A 20,642-nucleotide genomic window follows, 5' to 3' on the forward strand; every position below is an offset into this window, starting at 1 on the left:
GGTAAACCTAAATTTGCTCAAATTACAGGGAGTGAAATTTTCCATGAAGGTCCAAAACCAAAAAATCTTCAAATTACAAGGATGAAATTCAAAAAAAATATTTTACAGGGGGAAAAACCGGAAATGACCTATATTACAGGGGGGTAAAACACTATTAACCCTAAAAACATTGAAAATGTACAAAAAGTTGTGCACAATTGTTGGGAGCTACAACAAATTGATTACTAGTAGTATGCATATATTGTGTACAATTACTGCAAGGTAGACAACAGATGAAAAAATTGATTGCTCTTCAACTACCACCAATGCCATTCATCTCCTATTAAACACTTCCCCCTCATTTCAAAGACATTCCAATATATTAACTATTTTTCTTTGTTTTGTTCTTATAGTAACTATTTTTCTGTAGAACTTAGAAACATGTTGATGGCTAAGTTTGGAGTATCTCAAATATTCTTGGTGCTTATCATGATCTTGAGTGGTGCAGTCACAGGCCAAAATGTTCCTGCCATGTTCATTTTTGGTGACTCACTTATTGATAATGGTAACAATAACAACATGGCTTCATTAGCTAAAGCTAACTATTTTCCATATGGTATTGACTTCAATGGTGGACCAACTGGTCGCTTCTCAAATGGTTACACTATTGTTGATGAGATAGGTACCCTCTTCTTATTCATCAATTTTCTTACTCATCCATAGTTTGTCATTATCACATTCCATGTATTATTGAAGTACTAATCTTAAGTCAAGCAAGACCTTTTTGTGCATTTCTAATTTGTTTGTGATATTTATACAATTTTTAAGTTGAGAACTATAGGAAATATATGTACATTTGACAACCTTTCTCTTAATATAAATTATTGTCTCAAGGTTAGTTTTATTTATAAGCAAAAAGAAAGCTTTTATGGGAGTTGATTAAAATTAGTGTGTTTTTTGGCAATAAGCTTTACATGCATAACTTTGTTAGAAAGAAATTTTGTAAAGTAACATTCTTCTAATTTGTAACTTAGCTATAGTTAGTGACAAAATTCAGATTCCAAGCTTAAGGACTTTTTGTCTTGGCAAATTTAACTCATATTTTTTAACTTATTGTTTTTTGGCTTAAAAGTGTCTTTTGAGGACAAGCTGTCATTTTTGTCCAATTCCAACTACAAAGCTACCAATCAATAGGGTAAACAACTACCACACCTAAGTCATAATTAATCTGAAGTAAAATCTAACAATGACTATGACTTTCTCTTTTGTGCTTCAATAAATGACTGTGTTTTATATGTTTGGTTGGTGCACATGACCAAAAGGTTAGACAAATCTCTTTCATGAGCATTCTTATAGTAAAAGGTGCATTAAATAGGACATTGTAGGGTCTGTAGTTTAATTAAACCAATCAACAACAAAAAAACAAAAAACAATTTAATATTTAATACATAAATCTGTGTTACGTAATATATTTAATATTGAATAATTCATCAAGCTACATTTTAGAACTTTACTTTAAAAAATGTTTTAAGGTTTTTCAGGCTTTCTAAAAATAATTTTAGCATTTACTTAGAAAAATGTGTAAGATTTTCATCAGGCTTTAATAATTGTTGATGTTCAGACCCTAGTTTCTTTTTACTCACTGAATTTTTTTTAAAGGAAATGTTAACGAGTGTCTCCGAAACACTTTTTAAGATCTTTAAATGGTAATCTTTTATGACAATTTGTGTAACTATTGTATTGAAAATTAAAATATTTGACTTTTTAATGAAATAATTTTTTAATTTGGAATTTTTAAAGAGTATCACACGTTACCAATACTTTTTTTTAACTAGCCAAAGTACCTTGCTATGAATTATGCATCATATACTATTATTTGAAATTGATTTCTGTTTCTCATTAATGCAGCTGAACTGCTTGGACTTCCCTTAATTCCTGCATACAATGGAGCCACAGGGGATCAAATGCTTCATGGAGTAAACTATGCTTCAGCTGCTGCTGGAATCCTTGATGACACAGGAAGAAACTTTGTCAGTAAACTACTAAGATTTTTTTATTCTTTTTGATTTTATTATTTGCAAAAGAAAAATATTGGGAAAAGAGATAAGGTTGGAAAAATGTTTATAACGAGTGACATTCTTCACTTTACATGACGATTTTAAAAGGATGAGTTAAACTCTGTAAAAACCCTAATAGAAACATTCCGTTGCATTTTGCATAAACAATCCATTTTGTCACTTGCCAAGTGTAGAAATAATTTTTACATGTTTGAATGTTATAGAGTATAATTGATTCTGTTTCTAGAATTGATTCTAATTTGAAGCAGGAATTGGCATCTTTTATTTCTAGAATTAACTTTTAGCCTTGAATGTATCGTTCAATCCACTCTTACATGGAGGAATTCAAACATAAATTACTTTACATAACTGAATTTTAACCGATGTCAATTTTACAAATCTAATTCATTCAAAATCAATGTTTGTCACCACTGAATAATTAATTTGTTATCTTTTGAGCAGGTTGGGCGCATACCATTCGATGAACAACTTAGAAACTTTGAGAATACATTGAATCAACTTACTGGAAATCTTGGAGCAGATAATATGGCCACACAACTATCAAGATGCATATTCTTTGTTGGAATGGGAAGCAATGATTACCTAAACAACTACCTTATGCCTAATTATAACACCAAAAATCAGTACAATGGACAACAGTATGCTGATCTCTTGGTTCAAACATATAACCACCAACTCACTGTAAGATCTTTTATTTCTCTTACTCACTCTAAGTACCTAGAACTACATTTTTGTCAAAGACTGTATGAAACACGGTCACTCCTTGGATTAGGCGTGTTTCAGTGTCGGATACGCGTCGATGTCCGACACCGTGTCCGTGTTTGTATCTGTGCTTTATAGGTCAAATTAAGGTTAATTTTCAAGGAAAAATGATTGTTTCATGATGTGTTTGTCATAGAGGCTTTACAATCTTGGAGCAAGGAAATTTGTGATTGCTGGATTAGGGCTACTGGGATGTACTCCAAGCATATTGTCTCAAAGCATGAGTGGAAGCTGCTCTGAACAAGTGAACATGCTAGTGCAACCCTTCAATGAAAATGTGAAGGTTATGTTGAGCAATCTCAACAATAATCTACCTGGTTCCAGATTCATTTTCATTGACAGTTCCCGCATGTTTCAGGAAATTCTTTTCAATGCAAGATCATATGGTATGAATCTAACATAAAATAGCATATATCAATCTGAGTGTCACATTGTTTTAGAATATAGAAAATATCCTCGAGTTTACGTATTTGTTTGTGTGTAGGATTTACTGATGTGAATAGAGGGTGTTGTGGCCTTGGAAGAAACAGAGGTCAAATAACTTGTCTACCATTCCAAACTCCATGCCCTAATAGAAACCGTTATGTGTTTTGGGATGCATTTCATCCAACAGAAGCAGTTAACATTCTTATGGGAAGGATGGCTTTTAATGGCAATACCAATTTTGTTTATCCTATCAACATTCACCAACTTGCTCAACTATAATAATATTTCAACTCTTCTATGTGAGAATCTTCTAGTGTGAGGAACTATTAGAGATCAATTGTGGTGTATTGCTTCCTAGCTTGATTTCCAATTAAAATTGTCATATAATCGATGATATGGATTTAGTAGTGTTATTTTCTTTTATATAATTGAATGAAACAACACTATGCATTACATGTTGAATTATAATCTTAATTTGGTCCATTGGAGACTATTCCATTCCATCTACAATATTAGCAAAATGGTCAAAATCAGAATTAAGTAGGAAGTATTTCTCTGTCTCTAGTGATCTGTTAATCTTCGATAATTTGATCTAAAAAAATTAAAATAAATTAAAACAGATGATCATGATTTTATTCATAAATGATTAGAGTTAGACTGAAACATCAATGTTGTATTATTATTACAACAGAATATCAACCCATACGCGGACAAAGGAAATTTAAGAAACATGAAAACATTTTTATAAGAAAAGTACACCATGGACATTTATGAAACACAAATTGAATTTCTAAAGCATTGCCAATTGTTGGATATTAATGGGAGAAGTGTATGATTGTGAACTGTATGATGCTTTGGCTAGTAAAATGTTGGCCAACTCAGTTGGGTGGAAAGCATCCCAAAACAAATATTTCCCACGATCTTCACATACTTGTTGTAATGGAAGACAAGTGATTTGTCCATTGTTTCTTCCAACACCACAGCATCCCTTGTCTACGACATCAAACCCTGTATCAATAACATCAATACAAAATTTCAAAATCAGCTTTTGAAACCATGTGCTTTTGTCATGATTAAGCAATGCAAAATAGATAAAATTATTGTACCCATTGATTTTCCATTTAATGCTAGATCTGCACTGCTTTGATAAAAGTCCAAAAACACAAACTTTGCTCCTGGAAGCTGCCCTCCATTTATATTCTGAACTAACTGCTTAAGACCTGAGTTAAAATACTGGATGGCATTGTTGATCTTGTCATTGCATCCAGTACTGCTGTTACCATTAATACGTGCTAATTCATATGGTATGCACCCAATTTGACCAACTGCTGTAACGATCACTTTTCTTGCCCCTAATGAATGCAATTGCTAGACAACAATAAGTTAATAATAATATATTTGTGACAACATTATCTATCTATCTATCTATCTAGCTATTTACTTCAATTTACTCACAGATAGTTGGCGAGCGTAGTCTTGAAGAAGAGCAGATGCAAAAGCTTTAGGTGTGTACTGAGTGCTAGTTGAATAAAAATCAGTCATGAAATAGTTATTCAGGTAATCATTGCTTCCCAACCCTGAATAATATATACATTTGCTTAGGTAGCTATTAAGTGCATCATTGTCTCCTCTAAACAACCTTCTCATTTCTTGCACTGTGTTTCCAAAGTTTGTCACTTGCTCAGTCATTGATGTATGAGCCCCCTGCATACATAAAAAGATACTTCTAATGTTTGAATTAATGTGTGCTATATATATATATATCTAAGAATATATATATATATATATATATATATATATATATATATATATGCAATACCAGGTTACTGCCTGTTTCTTCTCTTATGCCTGCTGCTCCAGATGCATAATTCACTCCTCTTAGAACATCCAAACCCCTTGCTCTTGAATTTGGAGGAATATATGCTCGAAAACCCAAAAGTTGAGCTGCAATTATATACTCAAATTTTACTTACTACAAAAACTGCTCTGTAATGATCGACTTAGCGACCAATTTAACAATCAATTTAGAGACTGCAAATTTTGAATCATTCTCTAAATCGCTCCCTAACATTAGCGACTAATGATTTAGTGACATTATATAAAATCAGTAGCTACAGACACGAAACTGTTCGGTCACCAATATGAGTCGTTATATAATGAATTTTTAAGTATATATATAAATAATAATGTGACCAAGATATAATAATTAATTAGCACATCCTGATGCCACTATAAGAGAATTTTTTTTCTCAGACACCAAATTATATTTCACTATGATGTATGTTTTTATATCACATTGTCAGCGCATAGTAATTAAATTTTGTATGTTTACCTAATGCATCGACGAAGGTTCGACCATTGGTGAAGCGACCGGTAGGACCCTGTGGGAAGTCGATGCCATAAGGTCTATAATTAGCCCTAGCAAGTGTTAGGATCCCATTGTTGTTTCCATTATCAACCAGTGAGTCGCCAAATATGAAGAAACATGGCACTTGTTGTCCCTCCGGTTGCCGTGGCAAAACCTGAGACAAACATTTTGTAGCACTTAGGCTCAGCCATATACACGTGAATGTGAAAATAAAATGCTTCATCTTAGTGAACTCAAACGATTCTGACACAAATGACCGTATATGGACTGCATTCTTATATTATCTTGGATATAGTTGTATGATTCACATATTTATGGCATTCATGTGATAATTCTAAGTTTATTTAATATGCTAATTGGTTGGGAAAATGTGAAGATGGCAACAGAAGCTTTTTTTTTTTATACACTTTTTGGTAGTGTGTTTATGGGGTCTTATCATTTAACATGATGAGACTTACTTTACAATCAATCGGTGATTGGAGGCTCAATCTCGTGACCGAAAAACTTAACAGGAGCATGCCTTCCAGATATGTATTGTATTGGTTATTGGTTATAGGTAACTACTTTATGTGATATTGTTTATAATCCGATTCATATATAGTCATGGCCTTAATAGCATTCACATGGATCCGTTCTACAATGGCGTATAATAATTTGAAACAACCATTTTAATTAATGATTAAATGATGGCGGAAGGAACGGAACGGAACGGGACATTTATGATAAAGTCTTAACTTGATTAAATAAATGTCTTGTCGTAATAAAAAAATTGAATGGATTCCATAAAATATTCTTCAATAAAGCTTCTTATATAGAAGTAAATAAATCCTTAATTAATTTGTTTGTAGTAGAATTAGTTGCAATTTGTTTGTATTGTAGACCATATAACTTACTAGTTGAAAACAAAATAGAGGGAGTTGATGGATAAGTAGTAGTAGGTAGGAAAAATATTTACTTCAAAATATATATTACTTGAAGCCCTCTTTTTCTTGTGTATTTTAGAGTTTCTTAAATGAGGGGCTCAGTTCTTACCTATTCTCAAACACAACCTATCATAATAACCAGCTCACTAAAAAACAAGTTTCAATTTGATTAAATATGAAGTCTACTTGAAAACAAACAAGTATATTATTGTATTAGAACAAATAAATATATCAACAAATCCTCCATCACGTTCTATTCCAGCTGATAATTCATTAGAAATACAAAATATAACAATCCCTGCATATAAATCTTAAATAAAGATACAATCCAAGTAACAAGAACACAATTAGCCTTCATAATCGCCCTGAGCAAATTTGTTCTCTGGATAAAAGACAGCAATTACTTGATTTCCACCAAATTTTCTTCCATTCAGTCCAGAACGGGCTTTGGTAGAACCATCAACATCAGCATACTCCAAAAATACCTGCAAAAAAGAAAACAGGTTCTCACAGGACAATTTATTATATATAATCGCTAGAACCAAAAAAAAAAAACATTGATTCATCAGCAAATTACTAACTACATCATTTTCCATAAGTATTTCTGACAAATTCCCATTTTTTTTCAAAAAAAAGTAATGCAGCATTGGCAATAGGAAAGGAGTTTTTTCACCAAAAAAAAAAAAGGAAAGGAGTTTAATTCATATGCACGGTCAGTGTAAAAAAAAGATTACACATGCATCCAATTATGTGTGTTGTCACATCAATTAATGAGTTAAACACATAAATTGGCATACTCGTTTTGGATGCATGTGTAGAACTTCTTTATATTGACATTGTATATAAATTAAATCGAAACAATTTTTCAATTTCTATATAACAGAAAAACAACATCAAAAGCTTTGTTTGCTAGATGAGATTGACTGCATGAATCACGCCATTATTTCCTGAAGGACAAACACAGACAAACAAAAAACAAAAGATTATGAATATGACCAGAGACAAAAGAGTAGAGAATTTCCAAAATAATAGGTCAAAAAAGCAAACCTTTCCAACTCCAGGGCACAGTTCACCATCAGGCCGTGGGCGAGGGATCACCACATTAACCAAATTACCTGCAGATATTGTGTAAATAAAGAGTTAAATATGCACATTTTCAAAGCAATTAATGAAACAAGTACGCGTAAAAGACTGAATTATGAAGGCTTTGAGTTTGAAACTTAGGCCTGATTCTTTAGGGGATAATGTAGATTACAAAAGGCTGTAAAACAAGCATATAACACAATTTAAATGAATGTTATAGAACACAAATATTACCAAATTTAGAGCATTCCTGTCGCATATCATCAAGAATCTCTTCATAGTCCTCATCATCTTTGAGCTCATCAGGAGAAACTGCATGAGTTAAACACAGCACCTTTGTTGCCACCAATGCTGGTTGTAACATAAGTTTCTACAAAAATTAAAAGTTCAAAACAATTAAAATTTCAAACTCGTGCACAAAAAATTTAAGGAAGATACACAATCCAAATTAATATTCCCATCATACCTGCAGAGCAATCTGCTGCTGTGCATGCATTAAAATGCTCTCTTGCTCAGGCTTAGGCTGCATTGGGTTTGTATTTTGATTAGCTCGTCTAACTGTAAGAGTCTTGTCACCCATTTTTATTCCATTGAGAGCTGCACAGGCAATATCTGTAACTGCAAGATCTTGATAAACACAAAATGCATAACCCTTTGAATTCCCTGTTTCTCTATCTTTCACTAGATCAAAACCCCGAAGAGGACCAAAAGTTTCTAAAAGCTCTCTGATTTGAGTTTCAGTAAAATAATAAGGAACTCCACCAACAAAAATCCGATCAGGACCATCAAGTCCCCCAGCAGAGCCAGGTGATAGTCCAACTAAGCCCAGATTAAGGTTTGGGTTAGGTTGGCTTGGCCCTAGGGCAGCAGCTAGAGACGGATTATAATCAGTAGGTCTCCTGACCTTCACTGGTGCACCCTGAATTAAAAATGAAATTACAATTAACACTAATATATTTACTCACAATCTCACAGAACAAAAAGATCTCAACCATCAATTATAGTCCAAAGATACCTCAAAAATAATTCCATCCAAAGCCATTGCATTGCTGGCTTCTTCAACGGACCTCATCTCCACAAAGGCAAACTTCTTGTCATGGTTAATGTAAACATTCACAACTGCATCACCTGGACCAGCGGTGTTTCCTCCAATTGTAGCCATAACCTGACTGAAGAAAGTTGCAACTGACTGCAGCATAACAAAATTAGAAGCAAATATTAAAACCCAAAAGTAGCACAAACAAAACTAGATTAAAAAATGTATCCAACGTGTTCTCCACTTAACTATGTCCTAATTGCTTCCTAAACTCAAATCACAAGAATCAGTTAATAGAGAGTGTGCAGTAAGCCAGTAACATACTCTAAAAAGCTTCAACATTTTATGAAACATGGAAACTACATGACAAATAGGCAATTTAGAAGGGTATGAAACTAGCTTTGCCATTCTCATTCATGAACCAACATGGAAAGATCATTTTGAGCTGCTCTACATTACCTGCTCATTAGCTGTAGGAGAGAGGCCACCAACATATACCCGTCTAGCATGTCGTGTAGCCTACATGTTTGGTACATCAAAAACGGGACAAAGTTAGGGAAATCAATGCTAAAAGGGAAATACTAAACATCATCTCACAGAAATTCCTCTTTTACCTGTTGTGTCATAGCCTGAACTGGCAAGACAGGTAGAGCACTAAACGGCTGCACCTTAAAAAGACAAACAAAAATGTAGTGAATTTGATATAACATTGTCCAGCAGAACCAGAATTGGGAATAAAAAGAAAAATACCTGATTTGTAGGCAGGGGAAACATATTTGGAAACATTCCAGGAATAGCAGGACTTGCCCCAGTGATCTGACCTGCAAGTACAGCAAGGCATATTGCATCTCAGAAAAAATAAATAAATAAACCCATACCTTACAACTTTTGCAATTCTATTACACTATTAATGATCAACTGACTTCTGCTACAACTGGCATGAGCTTAAGCATAAACTCACCTCACTGCTATATTATAATTTTATTTTTATTCTATATTATGTTTTTATCAATAAGATTGAATAATATTGTAATTTGTAAACAAGCTTTAAAGATAATATTCGTAAGTCTACCGAAGTAGGTAATAGTTTCCAGTTGAAGATGAACAAGACCCACCAAAAACAGGTGCATTGATTCCTCCTTGGACATAAAAGCTACAGATGTCGGCTCACGCCCATTGTCAGCACAGTGGGGCTAGTAGCCCAACATTGCCTTCTTAGAGCATAAAACAAGACATACAACAAAACAAACAAACACCAAAAACAAGACAAAAAACCAAAGCACCATTTAGTTCCAGAATAGTATCACTAAGTAAAAAGAAAGACAAAATTACACACCAAGGGAAACCAGTATTCAAGAGCTATATACCCAGTAGTAACTGATACTTATCTTACCAAGTAAACAGTAAACACCATGTAATTTGATATGAATTTTCCATACTAGGATCAACACCAACAAAAAAGAGGGAAAAAAAAAAAAGAAGTTAAGATTAAAAATGTTTGTAATATACACATGAAAAAGTGTACCTGCAACACCAGTAGCACCCAATATCGCAGAAGTAGGGGGAGCCATATCAAAACCACTAGTCCTTTTGCTGTAAGTAGATCAAATTAGTTTCTCAATGATGAATGTTGCTTTTCATGCAGAGGAACATGTATGAATAAATAATAAATAATTCAAATTAAACCTAATAGCATCCAACACAAATAAAAAATGGGTGGTTTTTAAAATGTTACAATCACTTAGCAGCAAGGCAACCTTCCACCACCTATGAAATTTGAAATAATGAATATACAGGCCCTTATCAGTTGTTCATACTTTAGGTGGTGTAGTCATAATATTCCTTACATTAAAAGGTTAAATTACTTAGCAAGTCCTTTAGTTTTAAGAGATACTTCCAAGTCCATGGAGTTCCAAAATTTTATAATGAACAGTATTGTTTGTTTTTTATCCAAACATACTCAACACACATTGGACTCGACTGGAACAACTTATTGCAGGTTCGAAGAACATTTACTGTCGGCTCAACATAAAGCAAACACATACCAAGTTCTCAAAAGGCCAACAGCACTGTTAAGATTGAATTAAGTTTAATATCATCTAAAGAGTGAAATGACCAATACTTGAATGTATATTTATAAATAAATGATTGTCTGAATCACAAAATTCAAGTCAACGTAACTAATTTAGAGTGGTGTAAGCTTCATGCAACTTGGTTAAAAATTTAAAATTATCAGGTCATTGTTAAAAAGTTAAAAACTATACAACAACAACAACAACCAAGCCTTATCCCACTAAGTGGGGTCGGCTACATGTATCAAATGACGCCATAGTGTTCTATCAAAAACCATATCTGGATCCAACTAATTGACCTCTAAATCTTAAAAACTATAAAGACTTTATTTAATGATATAAAAAAAAACGATCTAGAAAGTAGTTTGACCAGATCAAATTATCAAGGATATATCACATGAAAACTGTAATAAAATGGCATCTAATAACTAAGTAAGTTATTAGTCCCTTCCACATGCATTCACACAACATTATGCCAGTCCCCATGCGCATGTCCTTTAAATATTTGTTGAACAAAACAGAACTTGAAATTTTACAAATGGCAGACCCAGCACATGCATTTTATGTTATTAGTGCACACCTAAATAAAAAATTACCTTTTGGAGCGTGAACGAGAACGTGACCTTGATCTATGCTCAGATCGAGCCCTTGACCTTGATCTAGATCGAGACCGGCGCCTACTCCTATGTCTATCCTCTCGATCATACTCCCTTCGTCTATACCAACAAACAATGTTAGTTAATAAATAAATATTGGATATAAAAGAATATGAATAGCAAGTACATCAATTGGCTGAAATTAAAATATTTCTGATGTTCTTGTTTATAAAATTGTAAATCCTCACATAAGATCAATAGATAACATTAAAAATAAAAAATAAAAAACTGATGCTGATGCACCAAACCAGAAAATAACTTTTACCTGTCATAGCCTCGGCTTCTGTGATAATCATCGTCATCTCTATCCCTTACCCTTTCCCTTCTCTCAGTACGATCCCTGTGGCGATCTCTATGGTGGTCACGGTCACGGTCCCTCTCCCTTTCCTTCTCCCCATCCCGATCGCGTTCCCTGTCTTTGCTTTTCTCACTATCTCTGCCCCTGTCCCTGCTTCTCTCCCTATCTCTGACCCTGTCCCTGCTTCTCTCACTCTCTCTGTCCCTGCTTCTCTCACTCTCTCTGTCCCTGCTTTTTTCCCTATCCCTGTCCCTGCTTCTATCCCTGTCTCTTCCCTTATCCCTTTTTCTCTCCTTTTCTCTCCCATTCTCCCGCTCCTTTTCTCTACTTCTGGAGGATTCTCTGTCATTATCACGAGAACCAAGCTGCCAAGAAACAAACAAAACATTAACAAGGGTGAACAAACCCATATCTACAAATTTGATGATAACAGTTATGATGCATATAAAATTTGGTTGATAAATAAGCACAACAGAGAAAGAGATGCATAATTAAGAAAAAAACAATAGGTATACACAATCACAAATACCATATCACATTGCATGTAAGAGAAAATACCACAACCATCTAGCATTTCAAAATTTCTTATGTAAAGGGTTAATTATGCTTTTGAACCCTCTATTCACTAACAAAAATATTCCTCTTTATTAAAATCGAACTTTTTGGTCCTTCAAATATCACATTTGGTGCAACTTTGATCCCAAACCAGATAGTCTTAAAAAATGGTGAGTTTTGGCTCCACAAGTGATTTTTTTTGCCCAGTTTTGAATCTAAAGAAAAAATGCCACTTTTGGGGCTAAAATTCACATGAGACAACGCTGGGTAATGATCGAAAATGAAACAATTACAATAACTGAGAACCAAAATTTCTATTTGAAAAGGGAACTATTTTCGTGAACATTATACAATAGAAGACCAAGAGTGCAATTAAACCTAAAATGAAAAATCTTAAAATGCTATATAAAATCACAAAATTATGTTCACAAATTAAATACATCAAACAGCAGAATTTTTCATTTATGAGAGAAAAAAAACGATGAAGAGGATTCATCAGGTTAAATACATCAGTAAGAGAAAAAAAAAACCAATACAGTACCCAGTTACCAGAAATTGTAAAGTTATATGAACCTTAGGTTATCAATATTCTAAACATTTCCTAAAATTGAAAAATTTTAATAAAATTTATCAATTAATTTCAAATTCATCCCTAATAATACCAACTTAATGCAATTCTCGTCCTACAAAAACCCCAAAGGGTCAAATTTGATTAAAATTTTGAAATATTAGGGATTTCTTCAAAACAATCCTACAATTTCACGGATCAATGCAAGTATTTACCCTAATTAATCAATCATACAATTAATCAAATACTTACCCCTAATTAATCATACAATTGAATCAGAAATTAATCGAAAAATCAAATCATAACCAACACATATCTAATTTGCCGTTACAATTGAATTTCAATTCGGAAACAAAAGAAAAACCCTAATTGATTGAAATTGAAAAGTAAAGGAACCGTGAATTAGGAAAAATACGTTGGTTTTGGAATCGGTGAGATCTTCTTCATCAACAGGTGGTGGCGGTGGTGGTGGTGGTGGAGAAGAATCGTTGTGAGTATGATCTTCGTCTTGTTGTTGGAATTTTCTCTCTTCGTCTTCGAATTCGTATTCACCCATTTTCTCTTTCTCTCTCTTTCTTCTCTCGAATCAGTGAATTCGATTTTTATCGCAGTTTTTCGTTTCGTTGTGATTTATGAATGAAAATTGTTTCTTTTTTACTTCAACAAGTTCCTAAAAACACATGGAAATTCCAGAATTACCCACGGTAGTTAACTGCTTCTCTATCTTCCCAAGTGCACTTAAGTACCGCCTCTCATCTGCTCTTAAGTTCGGTTGCAGCATCAATTGTGATTTTGCGCATTTTCTCTACAAAATAAAAAAATCTAGACTTATTTAAAATGCTACTGAAGTTTGCACATCTTCTATATGTATTTTCATAGAGATGTCTCTAAAGTTTTGTAAAATACATAGTATTTCGACTAAGTCTGAATACATATAGAGGATTTGCAAAGTTACATAGTATTTCAACTAAGCTTGAATTTATTTTGAATTTTTTACCGAAACGCGTAAAATCACAATATTTTTCCAACTGCGCATCCGGATATGTTATATAGAGGTTAAATTTTTTTCATTATTTTTTGCACACATGTTAGGGACATCAAAAAAAATTAGAATTTTCCGAAAACGGATGGATTAAATATTAATTTTTAATGCGTCAAAAACTCAAGAAACCAAAACATCAAGACGTCGACCTAAAAATTAAATTATGAGTTGGTTTTTTGCAGAAAGCTCTATAAAAATACATATAGAGTGTCTGTAAAGTTTGATGGCATTCCTAATAAGCCTCGATTTATTTTGATTTTTCGACCGAAACACCTAATCACAATTGATTCTTTATCTGGAACTGCACTTAAGTGCAGCAAAGCCAGTTGTAGTTAACTGCAGCTGGAAGCCAACAGTAGTTAAGTGCAGCTGGGAGCCATCTATGAATCTTACAAGTACATAGCACGTTGTCCCTCTCGGTAATTCTACAAACAGACAGTCCTATCAACATCTACCTTACGAAGGTGCGAGAAGAATGGAGTTACTGGACTAATTTAAGTCATGAAGTCACTTGTTTCCTTAATTACTAACTAGTTTCTACCTAATTTTAGCAGAGTTCATCATTATTAGGTATCATAGTAGTCAATTGAGGATAGCGGCGAGTAACGATGGACCCAAAAAATGCTATAGAGGGATAACGCATAACGCTATGATCGTGTTAATAGAGAATAATTTATATAGAGGTGTGAAAGATACATTGAGGATTGCCAGCACATTAAAAAAGTCGTTGTTGAAACTTGATCATCACCAATGATCTGTTTCTTTATTTGGTTAATGTCCTAGGAGAGAATAATTTGAAATTCATTCCTTGTTTGGAGAATTAACCAGCGTAGACATAGTTGTAGCTTGTACTATTGCAGACATGAGAGTGGAGTAGTGGTTGTACAATGTACTATTGTCCTTTTCATGCGCTCTTCAGTGGATAAGCATTCAATGCCTTCTAATTCCTCTGAAATAGCCGTTGCTCCAGGTTTTTATTCCTCCTGCAATCATGTGTCTTCAAATAATTGAGTTTAACTAATTCCTGCTTCTTGCCTTCAGACTCTGATGAACTTTGTAACACCCTGTTTTCCCAACATAAAAATTTCATTTAACTAATCAGAGTATTCATCACAAACGGAATGTCACACTTCATTTCTTACAACATAAATGGTATAATTAACTAATTTTCCTTCAAAGTTCATTCAACATAATATTCAAAACTTCGCAGCGGATTTAATTCAACATCTAAACATAGTCTTTGGCATGAAGGCCTCATCAAAACATCTCATGAAATATCCAATCTAAAACATAGTCATGTAACTTCATAATCAATACGTAAGGAATAGAAAAACATGCAACAAAGTCTCATCCCATTACGTATCAGCGCACCTAAGGACACACGTGAGAAGGAAAGCACTCACGACAGCAACTACAACAACTTATTCTCGATCACCTGCAAGTTACTCATACGACGAGCAACATTTCCAAGCAGAAGGGGTGAGATTTCATAAACAATGATATTAAGCATATAATTCATCAATTATATTTAACAACATAAACATCACCAACATTTCATAAAATAATCATTCTTCATTAAACACTTCATTAAATATAACAACTTAAGAACTCGACTCGACAATGCGACTTCAACTTGACTATGCAACCTACACCTCTTAATCATGCATGTGGTACTAATCCAGGGCATCAAGCCCTCAACTTATTTGAGTATTAATATACTTCCAAGGCATCAAGCCCTCAACTTAATTGAGCAAAGGCTCCAGGGCATCAAGCCCCCAACGTGTTGAGCAAAAGCTCCAGGGCATCAAGCCCCCAACATGAATGAGTATGCATGGACTCAACAACTTACATCTTAGAAACATCGACCTCTTATATAACTCCAATAATTTGGAACAACATCTTTCATCTTAGACCGACTCATGCAATTTAATTAATAGACAGCAACAACATAGGCAGCACAATAACAATCCAGATATAACAATATCCAAGAATAATCAACATCAACTTAAAACATCTCATATAATTCACATAATGCATATACAAATATATTACATTACTATCAACATTAAATCACATTACAATAGATTCACATAGCATCAGTAATATCATAATCAACCTCCATTCATATCCCAATGATCAACTCATAACATCTCGTGCGACAAAGATCGCAAAGCCCTAAACAAGGCTGACTGAATCTGTGCAGCTCGCGAGGCGAGCCACTCTACTCACTATGGCGAGTTCAGAAAAAAGGCTACTAGCCTTGGCGAGTAAGCTGTTCGCCTTGGCGAACTAAAATTGGGTGCTCTCGGGAATTTGACATTTTTCACCCAAAAATCCCATTTTTAAAATTTCTCGTGTTTAATCTCAATCTAAAAACTTGCCTAATCATTATTATACATATTCAGGCACTCAAAAACATCTAAAGTTCGACTTAAGGAGTTAAATCACAAAATCAGGTTTCCTCACTGGTCAAACTCGCTATGGCGAGTGATCTGCTCGCTATGGCGAGCTGCAAGTTGCAACTCGCGAGGTGAAGGAAAAGTGCTCGCGAGGCGAGCGATGAAGTTCATCCTCGCGAGGGCGAGGATTGTAACAGCCCGATTTTCAGCTAGATTTATTTTAATTACTTTTATTATGTGTTTTATGTGCTTGTGTTTGATTATTCATCATTGGGTGCATTTTCATGGGTTTCCGTGTTATAAGGGTATTTTAGTCATTTTGGACTTAGGGGTATTTTGGTCATTTTGTGAGAACGAGTAAAGTTATAATTTTTGGTGGGAATTACTTTTAGTGATTAGTGATAATAGTTATTTTACTAAGTTACTATAGTAAAACTAAGATTTTACCGTTTAGTGACCGTTAGTGACATTTTACCGTTACTTGACCGTTATTAGTTAATTACCGGTTAGAGTATAGAAACATTTGAGATGTGAATAGAAATAGGTTAAGTCCATTAAGTGGAGGGGTAGGCCCAATAAGAAGACTTAGGTATAAAAACCTACTCTTATGGGAATTTCCTCACACTTTCCTTCATAAGATATTTTTGAGAGTGAATAGAGAGAGAAAGTGGGAGCAAGAGGAGAAAAGGGTAGAGAGATGAGGACTTGAAGAATCAAGGGTTGGGAGAAGAGCTAGGAGCAAAATTGAAGCCTAAGCTAGGGAGATTAACCTACTAAGGTAAGGGGGTTAGAATTCATCATAATCACTTTTGTAATTTTCAATTATTTGTATGATAAGTGCTTAATTGGATGAATTGATTAATTGTTCATAAGTGATGAAATTCGTGCTCTAAGTATGATGACATGTTTAGATGTATGAAGTTATGAATGATTGAATTGTTGTTAGTTGAATTGTATGTTCAAAGTATGAAAAATGGGTATGTGTGAAAATATGCTAAATTGGTGAATTATGCATTGTTGTTGATGAATTGTGATATGTTTCATGATCAATTGTTGTTGTTGTTGTTTAGTCATGTTGTTGATGATAATTCATGGCTTGAGTTTGTATAATTCTTGGTTTGTTGTGGAGAAATGAGATGTTGTTGGTGTTTTGATGAAAATGGTGAATTAGTCCAATTGTCAAGTGTTTTCAAGTTTGATTGAGTCTTTGTGAGTCTTTTTAGTCATATTGACCTATAAACATGTTCTGGAAACACATTTGGACGATGAGGGATCAAAATTGGGGATTTGGGGTGAAAAGGGGTCCAAACCCGTAACATTTTCTGCAAACCTGTGAAGGTTCGCTTAAACGACCTGGTAAGCGAACATTCATAGTGATTTTCTAGGTTGGGTCGCTTAAGCGACCGGTGAGCGAGCTGGTAAGCGAAGTTTTCTGGTAGCTACTTGAACTCGTTCGCTGAAGCGAACATGTGGTTGCTTAAGCGAACTGGTGAGCGACCAGTCAGCGACCAGAAAGCGAACAACGTGGTTTGCTACTGTAACTCGTTCGCTTAAGCGAATCAGGTGGTCGCTTAAGCGAACAGATCCAGTTTCAGCCACATTAATCTTTTGTTCTGTGTCTTTGGGGCCAATCTGAGCTTTCTTAAATGATTCTTTAAGCATGTTTAACTACTGTTAATCCCCTAAAACCTACTGGAACAATGATTAGCTTGCCTAAACTTGAAATTTTTCATTTGAGTCTTAACTTAAGAAATTTTGGAAATTCTAGACTTTTGTCGAAAATAACTTTTGTAAACTAGTGAAGCTTGCAAGTTGAACCTACAGCTCATATAGACTTAGGTAATACTTGTAAGAGTGGTCAAACATCTTAATCATGTAGAAAGTGATGTTTCGGGTGGGAATGTGAAAGGTTGTGAAATGGGATTTTCATATGAACTTAAGTTGTGCTTGGGTTAATGTTAATAATCCGGAGGCGACTTAACTTCATGAATACATTGTCGATTAAGATTGTTTGAAGGTTTCCCACTTGTCTATGTCGTTTTGTCTCGGAGTTTGTCAATGTTGGCCGGTGGCCACTTGATATGGTTTTTGGTCAAAAATGTTTCTTGAACCAATTGTCTTATAAATTGTGGTGACTATTCTTATATGACTAAGTGAAGTTGTATGAATGAATGATTGTGTTGGATATGATATTTATCATCAGATGTGTATGCTATCTTACTTAAGGTGTAAGAAATGCTTGAATTGGTGAAACTATATGTGAATAGTTGATGTTGAATGACATTGTTGATTATTGATAATCATGTTAATGTGGTGATGATGAATGTTATGATTTAATCGTGTATGGGCATGTTTTCTTGATAATGCAAATGATGTGGAAATGAACAATATAATTGGGTGTTATCCTATATATTGTGGAGAAAATTGTGATTGTTGTCGCATTATCGAGTCTTGTTACATGTCCATGTATCATAGTCGTGTTGAGATTGTAGTCGTAAAAGGGTTGAACTCTTTTACTTCGGAAATTATGTAAGACGGGTGTGAACTCTTACATACGATGTTTTTGTTGCATCGAAGGTGACGACCTTGAGGTGATCTGGTACCACATGCATTTATGTGTCAATAAGTGCATATCATGACATGAGTCTTATTTGGAAATGCGATTGGTGATTGGTGATTGTGTATGAATAATTGTGCATTGATGTTTGTTCATGACACATGTGATTGGTGATTTATTAATATGAGATATTGGGGTTTTGATGTAAGTATATATATATGAGAATATTATTATTGATCAAGTGCATGATGTTTATATTGAAATATTCATGTTAACTGTTATTTGGATTATGATGATGTAATACTTACCCTAGTGGTTTTAACCGCCTACCTGTCTGTATGGATGGGTAGACGTTGAGCAGGAGTAGTGCTTGGTGAGTCTTTTGTGCTGGTGGATATCGGGAGCTTTCTCCGATATCGGTGTTTAGTGTTTAGTCGGCTCTGATCTAGGCTTCGTTGTGTCAGTCTAGATTATCTTTTGCTTGGACTTTGTTATGTTTGGAGATTACCCTTATGTTGGGATTTTTAAGATGCATCTATGTAGATGTAATTATTGATTCATGACATGTATATTTGGATTACTCTGGTTTATATTCCGATGCGACTATTGAGGTTTATATACATGTTTATTAGTTTTGAATTTTTAATGATGGCGTAGCCTCTATTGCTTGAATAAATGTATTATTCGCATGTTTAATTGCTTTAATAGAAATAAGGAGTGTTACAAGGATCATCACTCGCGAGGCGAGCGATGAATTCAGGCTCGGGCAGGATGCATTTTTTCAGGAAAATCCACCTAATCACATGATTTAAACCTTAAAACTGATTCCTATAATCATCCTATGGATTATCTAAGGTCTGTCCACACTTTCTACATCAATTTAGCAATTCTACATCATCTATCCATCAATTATGACTCTTAACCCTAATTTTCCAATTCTTAAAACTAACCTACACATGTTATATCTAACCATCAAAATTATCAGCTTAAGAGAATTGAATGTTAGTCTCACCCTTACCTTAAACAAAATCGATCAGCAGCTTCTATTTGGTCTTCTCTCCTCTTGCTCTCCCTTTTCTCCCAAAACTGGTTGTACGTAAAAACAATTCTGACTTAGGTTTCTCCTATTTATCTCTTCCCATCTATTTTATCTTATTTCCTCTTTTTCCCACAAATCTCTCTAAATTCTCAAAACAACCCATCATCTCAATATTTATTTTATTTTCAAATCTTATTCTATTAAATAATAAAATAAGTCACAACACATCACATAATCACTAAAAATCACATCAATCATATAAATCATATAAATCATCTTAATAGACTCTAATTTCAACAAAATAATTAAATAAATCAAAGTGGGCGTTACAACTCTCCCCAACTTATAAGATTTTCGTCCTCGAAAATTTACCTCATGCAAACAACTCTGGATAAGACTCCAGCATCTTACTCTCTATCTCCCACATTAAGCTTTCACCAGTCGCTCCGTCCCAAACGACTTTCATAAGAGGTATCTCTTTGCCTCTCAACGTCTTCACTTTTCGATCTTCAATTCTCACCGGTAAGGTCTCAACCGTAAGGTTATCTCTAACTTGGACATCATCTCTTTGGATCACGGAGATGGATCCGGAGCATACTTCCGAAGTTGCAACTGTAACGCCCACTTTTAATTAATTAATTATTTAATTGAGTCTAGACGAGTTATATTATATTTATATAATATATGTGTGATTTACGATGATTTGAGATGATTTATGTGATATGATGATTTTTATGAGGAGATGAGACTTATTTTGTTGTTTAATAAAATAAGATTTGAAAATAAAATAAAATATTTAGT

At 34.0% G+C, this 20,642-nt stretch overlaps 3 protein-coding genes across 8 annotated transcripts; 1 reads left to right on the forward strand and 2 right to left on the reverse strand.

The window, feature by feature from the left end:
• Window positions 1-350: 350 nt before the first annotated feature.
• LOC11405352 (GDSL esterase/lipase At1g71691) lies at window positions 351-3,649 on the forward strand. 2 transcript variants are annotated; one of them, XM_039831374.1, is made up of 6 exons: window positions 351-661; window positions 1,888-2,009; window positions 2,499-2,738; window positions 2,956-3,205; window positions 3,304-3,540; window positions 3,583-3,649. In XM_039831374.1, the coding sequence occupies exons 1-5, from the start codon at window positions 421-423 to the stop codon at window positions 3,522-3,524; spliced, it is 1,074 nt and encodes a 357-aa protein (XP_039687308.1). In that variant the 5' UTR covers window positions 351-420; the 3' UTR covers window positions 3,525-3,540; window positions 3,583-3,649. The 2 variants fall into 2 exon arrangements, with proteins under 2 accessions (XP_039687308.1, XP_003598045.1); XM_003597997.3 differs by having other exon boundaries at window positions 3,304-3,649.
• A 207-nt stretch (window positions 3,650-3,856) lies between these two features.
• Window positions 3,857-5,882, reverse strand: LOC11405353 (GDSL esterase/lipase At1g33811). The gene is made up of 5 exons (XM_003597998.4): window positions 5,578-5,882; window positions 5,065-5,189; window positions 4,701-4,949; window positions 4,352-4,613; window positions 3,857-4,253 (listed from the first exon to the last, which is right to left on the reverse strand). Exons 1-5 carry the CDS (start codon window positions 5,834-5,836, stop codon window positions 4,036-4,038), a joined length of 1,113 nt encoding a protein of 370 aa, XP_003598046.1. The 5' UTR covers window positions 5,837-5,882; the 3' UTR covers window positions 3,857-4,035.
• Window positions 5,883-6,722: 840 nt separating this feature from the next.
• Window positions 6,723-13,507, reverse strand: LOC11405354 (splicing factor U2af large subunit B). Of its 5 annotated transcripts, none has more exons than XM_003598001.4 (12): window positions 13,220-13,503; window positions 11,649-12,046; window positions 11,324-11,443; window positions 10,181-10,248; window positions 9,406-9,476; window positions 9,270-9,317; window positions 9,115-9,174; window positions 8,635-8,808; window positions 8,086-8,538; window positions 7,854-7,989; window positions 7,584-7,651; window positions 6,723-7,021 (listed from the first exon to the last, which is right to left on the reverse strand). In XM_003598001.4, the coding sequence occupies exons 1-12, from the start codon at window positions 13,358-13,360 to the stop codon at window positions 6,884-6,886; spliced, it is 1,875 nt and encodes a 624-aa protein (XP_003598049.2). In that variant the 5' UTR covers window positions 13,361-13,503; the 3' UTR covers window positions 6,723-6,883. The 5 variants fall into 5 exon arrangements, with proteins under 5 accessions (XP_003598049.2, XP_003598047.1, XP_024634084.1 ...); XM_003597999.4 differs by having other exon boundaries at window positions 9,270-9,323; XM_039831189.1 differs by lacking the exon at window positions 6,723-7,021 and adding an exon at window positions 7,098-7,483 and having other exon boundaries at window positions 9,270-9,323; window positions 13,220-13,507.
• Between the last annotated feature and the right edge of the window lie 7,135 nt (window positions 13,508-20,642).

Source organism: Medicago truncatula, chromosome 3, assembly GCF_003473485.1.
Source record: "Medicago truncatula cultivar Jemalong A17 chromosome 3, MtrunA17r5.0-ANR, whole genome shotgun sequence".
NCBI classification, from domain to species: domain Eukaryota; kingdom Viridiplantae; phylum Streptophyta; class Magnoliopsida; order Fabales; family Fabaceae; genus Medicago; species Medicago truncatula.